The following is a 15960-nucleotide window of genomic DNA, read 5'->3' on the forward strand; positions in this document are numbered from 1 at the left end:
TGTGACTGTCTGGAAACAGGATTTTTTTTGGGGGGGGGGGCGGTAATTAATGTTAAATGAAGTCATAAGAGTAGAGTCCTAATCCAATAGGACTGTGGCCTTTTGAGAAGAAGAGCAAACTCTCTCTGCTCTGTGAGGACACAGGGAAAAGGTGACCATCTGAAAGCCAGGAAGGGAACCCTCACTAGAGTCTGACCATGCTGGCACCCTCATCTCAGACTTCCAGTTTCCAGAACTGTAAGAAAATAAATTTCTGTTTTTAAGCCACCTAGGCTATGGTATTTTGTTATGGCAGCCTGGCTAACTAAGATGGTGCCCCACACTTAGAAATGGTCCTGGTAAATAGGGAGTAATCAGCATTTAAAAAAATTTAAGATATAATTGACATAGCATTGTATTATCTATACATTTTTTTGAGTCAATTGAATAAATGAGTCATTCTCTGGCATGCTCATAAGCACACCACTTCCTTGAAACAGCGTGTTTGTAATGAGGAGGCTGGGAGAAGGGAACACTGGCTAGCATGGAGATCTGGGGGCTTAGGGGGAGTGGGAGGGAGCCAATTATCCGGATGAGTATGGTAACAAAATAGGAAGAAAGACCTGAAAAAGCTCAAGATGCACAAATCTCCTTTTTTACCATTTGGCTAAGGCTGATTCTGAAACTGGGCAAGTTTCTTGGTTGATTATTAGATGTGTGTGCATTTGTGTGTGTGTATGTGTATGCTTGTGTGTGTGCAAAGGCCCTCCCCAACATTAATTAGATAGGACTATTTGAACCAAAGTGAATTTAGGCCCAGTCTGGATATTGCTCTCTACAGAGAATACCCTTAGCTGGCAATGAGATTTCTCAAGTACATAACAGATAAAGGGAGGAAAAGGGACACAGTGTAATAATAATTGGAATAATTGGAATTCTTTTATCATTCATGGCACTTACAGTGAAAGTACTTTCTAATGTGTCTTTTGCCACATGCGATATAAGTAAATTATATTAAAGGATTCTAAAATTTAAAAAAAAGTTTTTTAAGAAAATGCAAGATGAAAGTTACTAAATTCCATTATAAGCTGATGAATGAAATCTGCATCATTCACTGATTCACAGTAAAGAGTTGCCATTCTGCCTGACAACCCAAAATTCAAGCCATCTCTATCAACTCCTGGGTAAAAAGCCAGGAAATGGCATCTGAATCCCAGGGTTTGTAAGATTAAGCATCTTGGGGTTTGATTCTTGGCTTATAAATTATTTTATTTACTTTTTTTTTTTTTTTTTTGGCTGGCAGTGGGAAGAAAAGACTGTTTAAGAAAATGTTAAAGAATATGGATTCCACTTGGCTTTTTATTAATTTTTATCTTTGCGGGCTTATGTAACATTTGATCACGTAAAGCCTGTTATACTTTGTGAAGAAGCTGACTCCAAGGAAAGGATTCTTGCTGAGAGGTTGGTTCTGTACTTTGATGCCTTGGCAAAGCTTCATGCCCAGCACTTGACTGATTGTGTCATTGGTTGGAAATGGGGTGTATGTGCTCCAATTTGTAAGAGGTCATGGTCCACATTCTGGGCCAAGAGGCAAAATAAATCTATGAAATTAGTGCCGAAATTAGAACAGTGGTTGCCTAGAAGGGTTAGGGGTCAACCAGGGCAGGGCATGAAGGGAACTTTCATGGAAGTTCTGCAAATACTCTGTCACCTCACTGAGATGATTGTTACGAGGGCATGCCCATTTATTTAACTCACCAACTGTACACATGAAAATATGTGCATTTCACTGCATATACAAAATTCGAAGGTCAGCTGTAAAAAGTCTAAGAGCACCAAAACCCTTAAAACAAATAGGCTGAATTCTTTTTAAAATGAGCAAAACTTAAAAGACAGTTCCTTTTTCTTTTACTTTGGAGGAAAATGAATGGTGTCAAATAAATGCACAAAGACAAGCTCCCAAACAGAGCATTTTAATTTTTTTTATTCTTTATTAATTTTATTTAGAGAGCGTGCACAAGTCGGGGAGGGCAGAAGGAGAGGGAGAGAGAATCCCAAGTAGGTTCCATACCCAGCATGGAACTTGATGTGGGGCTTCAAGTCGATCTCACGACCCTGATATCTTGACCTGTGCCGAAATCAAGTCAGATACTTAACTGCCTGAACCACCTAGGTACACCCCTAAACAGAGAATTTTTAATCAAAGTAATGATCAGTTTAGACACAGCCATACCTTCATGTCTTGGAGTGAAGGAACCATCTCTAGTACTATAAGCTGTTTTGGAAATAATTCCACATTTATTTCCTTTCATGTTTCTGTTGGGGGAATAATGTTTTTGTAAATGTAAAAAGCTTTTAATGGAGCTAGAGAAGAAACTATGTTTGGTCATAGTATTATCTGGTTACGAACTAAAAATTCAGAGCTCTCTTGTGAGTCATGCTGCCAAGAATTGCAGGCTTAATCTTCAAGATGGTATGAATTTGAATTTTGACTTTATGGCTTCAGACAGTATGAGGATACAAAGATAATCATTTGGCAAAAACACTTTTGAAAATGGTAGAATGTGACATGGAAATTTGGCTTTTAGAGATGGTTATCAGATAAATGTGATACTGTTTTATTCATCTAAGTATCTGGATTAATAAATTAGCCAATATTTGATGACCTGATATGACCAGGCACAGTGCTAGGCACTCAGCAAATTCCCAAATAATTCTATTCTATACGGGCCTTGTTCTCAAGGAGCTTCTGAGCAGGACAGGGGGGAGTTTTTAACATATTAAAAAACATATTAATAACTCTTTTTAAAAAAAGATTTTATTTATCCATGAGAGACACAGAGAGGGAGGCAGAGACATAGGCAGAGGGAGAAGCAGGCTTCCTGCAGGGAACCTGATGTGGGATTCAATCCCAGGACCCTGAGATCAGTACCTGAGCCAAAGGCAGATGCTCAACCACTGAGCCACCCAGGTGCCCCTATTAATAACCCATTTAAAGAAGATTGTAATAAATGTGTGAGAATATCATTGGTGTTCAGTGGAGAGGAAACTCCTTTTAAGAAGGAATAAAGAAAGACTTTACGGTTGTGGTAGGATTTGGCCCGGACCTTGAAAACGAGTGTGCTGGCCCCTGACAAACCACCGAAACAGGGGTTGTAGGCAGAGAGGATGTCATCAGGAAAGCTGTGAGTGCTCAGCGCGCTGGGGGAAGGGGGGGTGTTTGCAGCACGGGGTACAAGTTGTCTACAAGTTGTTAGAGGAGGTACAGGAGGCAGGAGGAAGGCCTGAGCCCCCGGGAGAGCTATGAGCTGGGGAAGGGCTAGAGCCAGCTCCTCAGAGGATGGATCCTGAAGCAATGAGATCCTCGGAGCTAAAAGGCAGCAGGATTTAAGAAGTAGGGGGAATAGAGAGGCAGACAGGTCCCTAGGAGGCTCTTGTAACGAGTAAGGTAATGCCAGCCGAAGAAGCCTGATGGAAGCGGAGGGACGGGGAGAGGCAGCTCTTCTAGAATGCTCAGCAATGTGGCAATGTGGAAGGCCAGGGAGGGAGAGACAGCCATCCCAGAAGACTGGGAGACTGTCGTCCGGTGACCGACCGGAGGGACAGGGATGCTGTTCATAGTCCAGGGTTGAGAAGGACGTCATGTTTGTGGGAGAGAGCATGATGACTCATATTTCGAGCCAGCCAGAAATGCCCAGGAGACGCTGGAAAAGTGGGTCCGGAGATATACTCGGCGGTGGAGCGGGAGAGAGAGCGAGAGCGAGAGCCGCCCCTTCTTCACCTGCCAGGACCGGGCAGTCGTGACAGTGGGTGAGCACCTGAGCACCTGCAGCGGGACCCCGTGGAGAGGGAAGGGGGGAGCAGAGAGCTGGGAGCTGGATGCCCTGGAGTTTCCCAGAAGCAGCAAAGGAAAACCGGCAAGGTGCAGTACCTCCCCCGACCCTGTCCCCAAGCCTGGGAGGTGGAGCTGACCAGGAAGAAGGAAGAGAAGGCTGGAGAGAGAGCAGTCAAGAAAACTGCCTTTAGTGGACTCACCTTCACTGCTGCTCTCAGCAAATCAAAGTCTAGGAAGATTATTTACAGAGTCTCCTTCATTTTTCCTTCTTTCTTTTCTTTCTTCCTTCTTTTTCCCCCTCGCCTTCCTTCCCTTCTTCCTTCCTGCACAGTTTTGGACTGGCCCAGTGCATGGGGGCCACCGTTAACCTAAGGGGGAGTTGGGATTCGCCACTGTCACCGAAGAAGTGTAACTGTCTTTTCAATATTTGTCTTTACAGCTGATTGTGGAGGGAGCTGCTTCTCTGCTCTAATATTGCAACGTTTTGGGTCTTTTAAAGCATGAAAGATATGTTTGCAACATGACATTAACATTTTTGTAACTCTGTTTTATATAACTTTTTACTTCTTTCTTTGCACTGCTCTCCAGAGCCACTCATAATACCTCGGTAACTGCGTAGGGTCCCAGGGCCAGAGACTGGCCACTCCTGGCATTGTGATGAGAGTTATTTAATACCCAAGGCCATGACTAATGTCTGGCAACAAAGGTTCCACTAGGCGTCACGTGTCCTGGGACCTTGGGTGAGGGCAAAAAAGGGAGCCACCTTATTATTGTGTTGTTAGTACCATGGTCAGGAGAAAAGTTGAGGACCAGGTGGATCCATCCAGGCAGGGCACCTCTTTGAAGTGAGAGACCCTTGCTCTCCATGGTCAATGCCAGCACACCCAGAGAGCCTAAAATCAGTTTAAAACAGAGGTGTCCACCTTTGTCTTATCTTCATACCCTAGGCTTTCAATAATATATATTTTTTGTCATATGTTTACAGAAAGCAGTCAACTGAGCTATTCGTGGAAAGGTTTGTGGCTTTGGTTAACGAGGTGGAGGAGTATTACATTTCAGCTGGAAACACATCCCTAGAATGCCAAAACATTTATTCCAAAGTCTGGTTTCCTGGTGCAATCGGAGGCACGGCAATAGTGTGTCTGTTCAGAGACTAGGGGGCTGGGGCCAGCAAGGCATTTGATCCAAGTGTATTCCAGAGGCTTTTATTGTTAAATTATATTCTTCAGGAAAAACCGCCCATGTCACATTTTGTAAACTTGATATTCATACACTTTTGACTGGCATTCTATTTTAGCCATAAGCCTATGATTTACAGCAAGCCTGTTTTCCCTCTTGCATAGGGTGGCAGCAGAAAGCACGGGGTGCTTTCCAGGCTCCAAGGATAAGGAGCAAATGGGGCTGGGGTTTTGTTTCTCCCCAATAACGCTGACTCTAGCTGTGCCACTCTGCTCTCCATGAGCAGACAGCAAGCTTCTCCTTACTCCCCACTGCCATTCATCCAGCTCCCTGCAGCAGCCCAGCTGCTGTGTTTGTCGGGAGGGGCTGCCAAGTGCCCTGCCTACTGGCTGCTTCCCGAATCCCTGCCATTCCACACACAAACACATCCACACACGCTCTGCCTCGCTCACACACGGAGCTACACGCACATGCGAGCACATTCCTTCCTTCCTTCTCACTGCCTCAGCCCTTGACTTCTACAAGCCCATGGAACATTTCTGGAAAGACGCTCTTGATCCAGCAGGGTAGGATTGTTTTGATTTCTCTCTTTGTAGCTTTAGCATTTTGAGAAAGCAACTTACCTTTCTGGCCAGTGTCTGTATCCTAGCAGGGAGATGAGGATTTGCTGTTTTCAGTGGGTCTATGTGTGCATCTCCTTTTTCTTCCAGGACTTGTAGGATTCTTTGTGTAATTTATGTATAATTTGGTGGGTGCAGATTTTTAAGAACCCTATGAAGTGCTTTTTGTATGTGCTTAGAAAAGACATTTGAAAATTGAAAGTGTGATTTATGGGAACGAAATCATCTGTAAAAAAAAAATTGCTTTGGAAAGTAATGGTTGCTGGCCATAAAGAGAAATATCTGTGATTTACCTAATGTGTTTTTAACCCTTTTTTTGCTTACAATCTATGGTTATTGATGCTAAGCTCAATTTTGTCTTCCTATTAAACCAACGACTCTGCATACTGTCCAGAAATGGTCTGTTTGTTCTTGTAAGAACCAGGTAAAATGTGTAGTTATTAGTATAAAAAGATTTTTAAAAATATTGTTAGTCACAGTAACCGTGGCATTTATGTGTGCCATGAATGTTTGTTAGGTAGTCTGTTGGGTGTTTGGGATAGCAATTAAAGCAAAGCATTAATGGTCATATCAGATAGTTGTATCAGAGTCTATTAGGCTGGGGCAAGGGAAGTTTATTAGGAAAGTATAGACTCTCCAAGATTGTGGGTGCACAATATATTTGCCACCTCTTGTGTGAATACGTACATATATATTGTGTTGGTGTGCATGTTTAGAGTTTAATTCAGTTCAAAACTTTTTTCTATTCCTTTTTCATCTGAATATCTGACTCTGCATATCCTAGCCAAGTGAATGGAGAAGGTTGAATTGCAGGAATAAAGAACAGAAACGTAGCATTGCATTTCCGAATTTGTTGGTTAGACCAACAGTGTAACATAGTGGCCAAAGATCCGGTTAATGAACTGAGGTTACATTTTGTATGAAAAGGTCACATTTCGTATTTAGCTTTCTGAAGTTTTGGTTGCATAACCTGTGGAAGACACGAACACCCATGTGTGCCTAACCAAAGGTTTTTGTGAATCATCATTCACATGAGAATTCATAATGGGAGCAAGTACAGTACCGCGGTCCAACACAAACATACAAGTCAGGCTGGGAGCATCTCAGAAAGGTCCTGGCTAGGAGGGACCACTCTAGGGGAATTTTGCAGATGAGGAAACTGAGGGCTGGTATCACTCTGCTGATTGCAAAGTGCGGCTCTTCCTACAGGTGCACCTTGAATCTCCTCCCCTCTTCTCCCCAGATGTCTCTCTCCTCTCAGTCCCTGCAGCTGCTAAATATAGCTGTCTGTGGCTGGCTGCACATGCAACCGCACACCCCATTCTATCTGCCATATCTCAGTTACAGAGTGGCCCTCCCCAGGGTCATTCTATGTACACACTACATATTTCCAGCCAACTAGGAGAGTGGATCAAACAGAAAGAGAGACAAACAGAGATAGATTGGAGTCTGGCATGGGGCACATAAGGCAGCGCGGTGGAGAAAGCCGGCCCCTGCCTTGGTCTTGCGAGTTTGTTGTACACGTCGTCATCCCCAGGCCACCTTTAGGAGATCCTTCTGCGCCCCCGCCCTCCTGCCGTGAAATGTAGCCTCCCTGCAGCAGCGACCAGTAAAGTAAAGTTCAGGGAAGCTGGTTTTTTTGGGATCGCTCCAAAACGAGTTGCGCGCCCGCCCGGGAGTGATGTTTAAACCAATGTCAGTGCAAGGCAACAGCCCCTGGCCGGCTTCCAGCACCTTTGTAATGCATATGAGCGCGGGAGACCGGTACTTAAAGTTGGAGACGCGGAGCCGGGAGTTGGCTGAGCGCGCCCGGCAGCCCGGCAGCCCCGCAGCGCGGCTCCGCGGGACGCGCGGGCTCCGGCTCCCGGGGCAGGGGCAGGGGCAGGGGCAGGGGCAGGGGCAGGGCCGCGGCTCGCTCCGCCGCGGGACCCGCGCGGCGCCGCCTCTAACAGCGGGCTGTGCTCTTCTTCCAGGTGGCCGGCCGGCTGCTGAGCGCCCGCCGCGCCCGGGGACGGAGCGCGCCCTGCCCGCCGCCGCGGACCGTGACCATGACCCTCCACACCAAGGCGTCCGGAATGGCCCTGCTGCACCAGATCCAAGGGCCCGAGCTGGACTCCCTGAACCGCCCGCAGCTCAAGATCCCCCTGGAGCGGCCCCTGGGCGAGGTGTACGTGGACAGCAGCAAGCCCGCCGTGTACAACTACCCCGAGGCGGGCGCCTACGACTTCAACGCCGCGCCCGCCGCGCCCGCGCCCCTCTACGGCCAGTCGGGCCTCGGCTACGGCCCCGGGTCCGAGGCGGTGGCGGCCGCGGCGTTCGGCGCCAACGGCCTGGGGGGCTTCCCGCCGCTCAACAGCATGTCCCCGAGCCCGCCGGTGCTGCTGCACCCGCCGCCTCAGCTCTCGTCCTTCCTGCACCCCCACGGCCAGCAGGTGCCCTATTACCTGGAGAACGAGCCGAGCGGCTACGCGGTGCGCCAGGCCGGCCCGCCCGCCTTCTACAGGTATCCGCGCCGCCCGCGCCTCGTGGGGGGGGCAGCTGCGCCCCCGCGGCCGGGAGCAGCCACAGCCACGGGGCCGCCGCGCGGGAGGCCGCAGGCCGCGGGGCCGTGGGGCCCGCGGGGCCGGGCGCGGGGCAGCGGGCCGGGGGCCGGGGGGCGGAGGAGACTTCGCCCGTCTTCCGAGAGCCGAGTTCTCTCGCTTGGCAGCAGGAAGAAAACTGTATTCTCCACCCCCACCCCCACCCCCCCATCTGCATGAGCGGCAAATCTGAAAACCCATGGGCTTCCAAACTCATTCTGGAAAACCGTGCAGAGCTGCGCTTATTTTTTGGGGGGGCGGGGGGCGGGAAGGGGAAAAAGACCCCAAAGCAAATAAACGCAAAGCTCTTGGAGTTCCTAGTGAATGCCCCGCTTTGGTATTTAAGGTTGGAGGGGTGTGTGTGTGTGTCTGTGTGTCTGGGGTGGGTGGGGGGGTTTAGCGGAGCTCATTTTAATTTATTATTATTTTTTTGAAATGGCTTTAATGTGCTTGCGAAATCTTCTTTCATCCAGCATTTCTGATTGGAAATATGCGCGCTATTAGTATGATGACAATGGTTTTTTGTTTGTTTTTGTTTGTTTGTTTTAGTAAGCAATGCTAGCACTTACTCCCCCCCCCCCCCCCCTTCCTCTCCATCCCAAGCTCCGGGGCTTTAGGATTGCAACGCGCTCCTTAGAAGAGCCGTAGAGGAGTTGAAGGAGTCTTACTTAACGAGTTTCTGATTTCTGAGTTATCTGGCTGGGTCCGTGGCGGAGCAGATTGTTGGCATAGGACTACTGACAGCCGAAAATTTATAGGTGTCTTGTGAGTTTAAAACATGCCGCATCGAGGAGTGTTTTGAAATAACTCCCCTGCCAGCGAAGTTACAGTTCTGGCCTACCCGGCAGAGCGTGCCCCGGGAATGGTGTTCTGGGTCAGCGCGCGATTCTGTGCCTCTTGGTTGCTGTCGAAGTGTTAGTAAGCCCAGCACACACAGGACACGTTTGTGGCTTGAGTGGCCAGTGTTTTGTGTCCTTATGTCCCCCCACCCCCACCTCCAAGGATTTTATACTCCCCTCCCCTCTCCTCTCCCATTACCTACCTTGGACAGTTTCTCTGTTCTCTTCTTGATGGACCTCCTCGGGGAGGGCTTAGGTGGATGATTCTGATGAACACCTGTGCCCTAGGCACCCAATGGCCAGATATACTCTGGAGTGGGTTTGCAAAGCCTCAGGGCACCCACGTGGCTGGGTGCTGAGTTGGGCACAGCCAGACTGCAGACTGGTGTCTGCACTTGCCTCCCGCTCTCACCTGGACCCTTCTTCTGCATTGCAGGCCGTGGACCCTTTTCTATTCACTGTTCTATTTCCAGAGATATTCATAGCAGAAGAAACAGGAAGAAGGTGCAGGTTGGCCCCAGAGAATATCAAAGGGCACACTCTTCGGGTATCTGAACATACCCCATAACCTTTGGCCTTCTCGTAGGACTTTAGAGCATCCCACAGCCAGACAGGTTCAGACTGAGTTATCACTTAAAAGATGAAGAATGAACAAAACTTTTAAAAAGTTGGCATATTTCAAATTCATTTTACTTGTTAAAATTCAGGCTTAAAATGGAAAGAGAAATAGAATTCATTCTGCTCACTTTTTTTTTAAGTGTGAGAACAAAATATAACAATTAAGTCTTATTCACACAACCTTTTAAACTCCTTGATGTGAAGGAAGGCACTGGTATGATGTGAATTCCATAACCTTATGGTGGACTACAGAAACTATTTTCTTTTCCATTTAATTTTCAGTTCTTTTATTGCAAATTAATCCTACTGAATTTCAATGGGTGCTAATGAGACTGCTCCTCGGTGGATTATTTACTGCTTGCTAATAATTACAAAGTGAGCATGGTCAAATAAAGAGGGGACCACATTTAATTCAAAATTGTTCCATCATCCCAGTGGCAAATAATATCACTATAATATGCCCCATCTTAAACTTTTTGCATTAGATGATATTCAAATATGTTTAGGATAATGAAAAAAATGATCTGGAACTTCAATAATAAAGTTAAAAACTCATACATTGGATTTTAATGTGGAAACTCAGTTTTAGAATGATTTTCCCTTTGCAGTTTATTTCCTATAGCATCCTTATTCTTTGGTTTGAATTTGGCTTCTGGGTAACCAGGGAGGACGAGTTGACACTATACAAGTGTTGTTTCAAATGGACAGATGTTATTTAGTATTTTTGCCCTCTCAGTTTTCCTGTTTGAATAACTCTGGGTAAAAAGAAAAAAATCGATTAAGCTCTTTTAGAAACCATCTGTTGTCTTCAGTAGTTATCAAAGTTTTGGGGGTTGAAAGCAGCGTTTTCAAACTGCTTGTTATGATCCAGGGGATCATGAAATCAGCTTAGTGAGTCTGGAACACTTTTTTTTTTCTTTTTAAGGAATAAAATAGAAAAGAATATAATAAAAAATATCGGAGGGCATAATATTTAGTAAGGGTGGATTTTGTTTCCTGAAAATTTGTTTTAATTATATATGCTTTTATGTGCTGACTCCGATATAAAATGTATTTCTTACCATGGACATTTGAAAGTTGGAGGCCTAACATGTTATGGTCAGTAAAAAACAAAAAAAATTTAGGTAAGTGACTAGTTGTTTTAGCTACACAAACCAAAAAGGTATCTTGCTTGTCTTTATTTTATTTTCCCCCTATAAATTAGCTGATGTCTTCAGGCCAGTTGGAGTAAGCTTTATTACTTCTAATTCTTAACTTTTCCATTTGTAAAATGATGTTGTCATGTGAATTGTCTACTTGAATGTCCCACTGGCATGTTCAGAGAATTTATGTGAAGTTCATATTATTTAGCATTAAGATGCTATGGTTACTTTATTCTAATGGCCATAATGTCCAGCCATATCCGTATAAAGAAATGCAATAGGTAAAACTGCCCTGGGCATATGTGAGGAAGATTGTCATGTGCCCCAACAAATTGTTGAGAGGGGATACATTGTAAGCACGCATGCTGTGGCTTTGCAAGGTGTATTACTTAAAATTTCCTGATGAAGGTAACTGAGAATTGCCTTATCCTCAGTTCCTTCTTAGTGTTCAAACAACTTAGGAGGTTTAAATAAAACTAAAGATGAAATATAATTATTTCCACCGTGTTTTTAAAAATTCAAATTAAGTATTTAGTGCTCCGTGTTCATTTCAGTTTTACTACTCAGTATTCTTTTTGTTGTTGTTGTTGTTTGTTTTGTTTTTTTAACTACTCAGTATTCTTAAAGGCTAAATTGTACCCACTTCTCCCCCCAAAACTTGACAAACACACAGATCTTTAGCATCAAAATCAATGTCGTAGGAATTTGCCTGTTGGCTGTATGCATATTTTGAATGAATATGTGTTCATTGGCGATCATTTAAAAACGATGTCTCAACTTTAAATAAGGCTCATTTCTAGAGAGAGATTTGAAGAGCTAGTTTTCAAGTTTCCAGTAATTCTTTCCTTGTATTTCGGTGATATTTTAGCACTCTTTCTGTCTGTTCTTACTTATTTCATTCATTTGAGTTGTTACTGCTCACCTGACATTTTGTGTTGGTTTAGGGAAGGAACCACATATTGCCTTGGGAATGAGTGTATTTTAGGTTGAAAAATGGATTCACATCTTGAATCCCCGTTTCATTTTCACCTACTCCATGTGGCTTGTACCTGTTTGGTAGAAAGCCCCTGAAGGATAATTGCCACTTATTCTAATCTTCTTTCTCACACTCATTTAATTTGGATCCTTGGATTGCTTTTGTGAATGTATTTCGGATATGACATTCATCGTTTGGGAAAATTCAGATTTAGCATTTGGGTTTCTTATTGTTTTAAGAACATAAAAGACAGGGGCAAGATATCAACAATGACAGGAACAACAGATATAGGAAAACGTATAAAAGATGACATGGTTTCTGTTAATGATAAGATATTAATAATTTTGTCAAGTGGATCATGTATAGGAAGGTAGTACATAAGCTACACAAGCATTCAACATTTTATTATTTCTTTCACATATTAATATTCATTCCAGTGCTTTTGCAAGCTAAAAGATAGTAGGAAAGGAAAGATTTAAGTGCTCAGGAGTTTCATTACAAATATTAATTAATGACAATGTGAAATCATTTTCTGTGGAAGTCAAATTTAAATAAAATCTTTATTAAAATCTACAACATTTGTTTGCAGCCTGGGTTATCATAAATAACATTTATTTGTAGATACATTAAAAAAATCAAAACCCTGATTATATGAAAATAGTTTTACATAAGGAAATTTATAATTGTAATTATATTTTTTTCTAAAATACCCACTCAGCACAAAATGAATACATCTGACTCCTCCTTGTGACATCAGTATTATTTTTAATGTAACTTTAGAAGAACGCAGTACAAGGAGCAGCATACTAAGTGTGTTCCCTCCTTTTACAGGATACATTGAATGGATAGGACAAGTTAGTCATTTAGTTTAATTCCAAGACTCCGTTTGCTTTTTGAAGAAGGAAAACAGGATAGCCACAACTGTTCAGAACCAAGATGCACACTCCAGAGAAAGATGATTTATAAATCCCCAAAATACAGCCACTCAAACACAAAGCAACCAAAGTGAAACTGTGAGGGATTTTATAGAAATGAGGCAGCCCATCAAAGCCATCAAATAGTTTTGTTTTAGATTTTAAACTCTGCCAATGAGTTGATAGATCATACCCCTTTTAAAAAAAGGTGTGTGTGAGCTGTTCCCTGCTGCGCTCCTAACACATAACCTCCTGCTGCCCTCTGAAATCTGAAGACTTCAGTGGGCTGGAGGTTAAGGATGCACCTTTATGATATTCTCGATCTCGAGAGGGAAGAAACCATAATTACCGAGTTCTGCACTTTGCAGGATGTTATTAGGGATTCTGAGGGAAGCTTGGCATTAATCAACATTTTCAATCATATGTGTATGTTTAGAACCTATTAAATATATGAAAGATAGAAAAGACAAGTATTTTGGTCCCAATTGATGAAATTTTATGTAGTTTGGTAAAGTAATAATTTCAAGAAGCTAGGTCAAATAGAAAACGAGGTGACTGACACTTGTAAGTGATATGGTGGGATGACGGAGGAATCATAGTGGTGGTGAGGATGAGAATGGTGACAGTGGTGGCAAGAAAGTACTGGTGTCCACTGTGGTAGGCAGTAGTTCTAGATGCCTGTTATATAGCCTGGAGATGTGTATCCTACTCAGAAATCAAATCCTTTTAATGTACTTCATCTATTTTTGCGTAGTTATAATTTAAGAAACAATCAATGTCAATTGAGTAATAGTCAATTACTGATGTTATCAGTAATATTAATACCATAATTCTAATAAGTACTACATGAGAAATTTAAAAAGAAAACTCCAAACAAGCCTGGATTTTTTTTTTTATGTCTCCTTTTTAGATGGACAAAATTAGGTCCTCAGTCTACTCCCATAACATCTGCTTTAATGAAATGTGTTACCGTGGGTGAGATAGTAGGCTACTTTGTCATGTATTTTTCTACGTTCTGTGAATTATGCCTTGGGAAAATTATAGACATTCACTTAAAGCTAATGAAGCTAACTGAAAAATGTTCAGGATTAGATATTTCCAAATAAGTCCTGGGTAAACCCAGATCGGGTTCTTCTTTTTTGAGAGTTCCCCAAATGTAGTTAGTTCCTAGGGGGAGCAAATGGCCTCTGTGATTTAGTGTTCACACACTCACATCCATCGTCCATCGAGCTCTCAGAAGCTGCAGAGCTGTCTGGTCCCAAAGCCTCCCTGGGCTCCCTGCTCCCACTCCAGCCTGCATCCTCCCGGGGGTGCTCCTCCCTGTTCCCCCGGCGGTGCGCGGAGGGCCTGGCAGCCCGCAGCCGACGCGGGCGTGCTGGGCACTGCTTCTTGGGCAGTGTTCTTGGCAACTGGACTCACTTTTCTCATCGAAAGACTTGAGATTTTTTTCTGAGACCCTGCAAGTAAAAGACAATTTTCTTTTAATTTCCTGCAACTAAATGATGTTAGAAATAGTAATTTTTACGTTGGCATATTACCTCTTTCCTCTGCTGAATTTTTTTCGTGGTAGTCCGTTCTCATATTTTCTTTTCTCTTTGCTTTGTTTTCTAAGGTTCTTTAAACTCCTTTTGGCTTCTTTTCCCCTATCAAGCTTGCTTCCTTCCTTTCTTCCTTTTTTTTTTCTTTTTTCTTGTTTTAGTTGCCCCGTCTAAGTATTCCCAGATTTTTTTCTTCCACCTTTTCCTGGTTTATTTCTTTATTGACCTGTTTCATCTGTTATTTTAATGAAATTTGGAACAGGGTTCAATAGAGTTCCTACCTAGCATGGAAAAGCCAGGGGTGTTAAGTATCACCCAGAATAGCATTAGCTACATTAAAAGTTTTTTTTTTTTTTCAAAGATTTTATTTTTTTATTTATGAGAGACACACAGAGAGAGAGAGGCAGAGACACAGGCAGAGGGAGAAGCAGGCTCCTGCGGGGAGCCGGATGTGGGACTCATCCGATCCCAGGACCCTGGGATCACGACCTGAGCCAAAGGCAGACGCTTAACCACTGAGTCTCCCAGGTGTCCCTACATTAAAAGTTTTAAAAGCATTTTTTCTCTCGTCTCTAAGTTTAAGACAAAACAGAACAGGAAGAAATTTTCACTTAGTGGAATTGCTTTGACAACTCATTCATGGATTCATTCATTTGACTACCTTGAAATTGTGAAATTGTGTAGCTTATCAGTGGCATAGGTGAAATAGAATGCATTTTTATATTCTGAGCAGTTCACGTATCAGTGTTAGCACACAGTTGCCAGGAATCTCCTTGCATGAATGGGTAGAGTCCTAAGGCCCCAGTCTTCTGAATGTATATTTGGTGAAGTGCAACCTGGACCACTCTCTCCTGTTTCAGGGTTCTAGATCCATGTGGCAGTTGAAGCTGATTGGAACTTCCGATTCTGGTGACAAAAACAAAAAAATTGTTCTTTTCCAACAGGCAAAGGTGGTACATCCGTGATTCATTTTATTTGTATGAGGAGAGTATTTTAAATTGTGTTTTTTTTTTGTTTTGTTTTTGCTTTTTGCTTTTGTAAGATTTTCACAATACAACATTGTCAGAAACATAGTTGATTTTAGGGGTCCATTATGTTAACTGTTACATCTGTTTTTTCTTGGAAGACCATAAAAATGGTTGTATTTATTTCTGCTGGAATATTTCAAGCAATCCAGAGAGAAAGGATGTACATTTTAATTTGAGTACAAGATACAATTTAGTTACATTGAGAACTTATTTTCTTTAGTTATCTGGAAAACTTGTGGGACCTTTGGAACTCTCTTAATTCTAATCCCTGAGCATTGGTCCAGACAGAGACCATATCTTATTCACTACATTTCTCTCAGCTCTTAGCAGTGCATGGCACATGGAAGTCTTGAGCAACTTTTAGCTGAGTGAATGGCCGGTGCCAGGTAGGAAGCACCAATAGTGATTCGCTCAGGTTGCTTCGTGGGAAAATGGCCTGTCAAGAGTGGATCTTTAGATAGGATTGGAGGAATATGGGGAATTTGTGAATACCCCTCTCTCAGGAATAAAAGTTTCTACTTTTAGAAATCCAACGGGTATTCCACATACAGTTGATTCCCATTATTTGCAGATTCCATCTTTACGAAGTTGCCTCCTCACTAAAATTTATTTGTAACCCCCAAATCAGAATTCATGGCACTTTCTGCATCATTCTCAGACATGTGGAGAGTAGTGAAAAATTTGAGTCATCTGACATGCATGTTCCCAGATGA

The 15960-nt window shown here is 43.4% G+C and overlaps 1 protein-coding gene and 1 long non-coding RNA gene across 3 annotated transcripts in view; one reads left to right on the plus strand and one right to left on the minus strand.

The window, feature by feature from the left end:
- Positions 1 to 1984: 1984 nt before the first annotated feature.
- On the minus strand, positions 1985 to 8147 carry LOC140634299 (uncharacterized). Its single transcript, XR_012031822.1, has 4 exons — positions 8058 to 8147; positions 4015 to 4182; positions 2213 to 2295; positions 1985 to 2107 (listed from the first exon to the last, which is right to left on the minus strand). It is a non-coding gene; the product is annotated as an uncharacterized lncRNA (long non-coding RNA).
- ESR1 (estrogen receptor 1) overlaps positions 5356 to 15960 on the plus strand; it is a 290055-nt gene continuing 279450 nt past the window's right edge. The window contains exons 1-2 of one of the 2 annotated variants that reach the window (XM_072828041.1): positions 5356 to 5559; positions 7587 to 8116. In XM_072828041.1, the coding sequence (XP_072684142.1) occupies positions 7662 to 8116 (455 nt within the window). In that variant the 5' untranslated portion in view covers positions 5356 to 5559; positions 7587 to 7661. The remainder of the gene's footprint in view (positions 5560 to 7586; positions 8117 to 15960) is intronic. The other variant, XM_072828035.1, reaches the window with a different exon arrangement.

This window comes from Canis lupus, chromosome 1 (assembly GCF_048164855.1).
Source record: "Canis lupus baileyi chromosome 1, mCanLup2.hap1, whole genome shotgun sequence".
In the NCBI taxonomy this organism is placed as follows: Eukaryota; Metazoa; Chordata; class Mammalia; order Carnivora; family Canidae; genus Canis; species Canis lupus.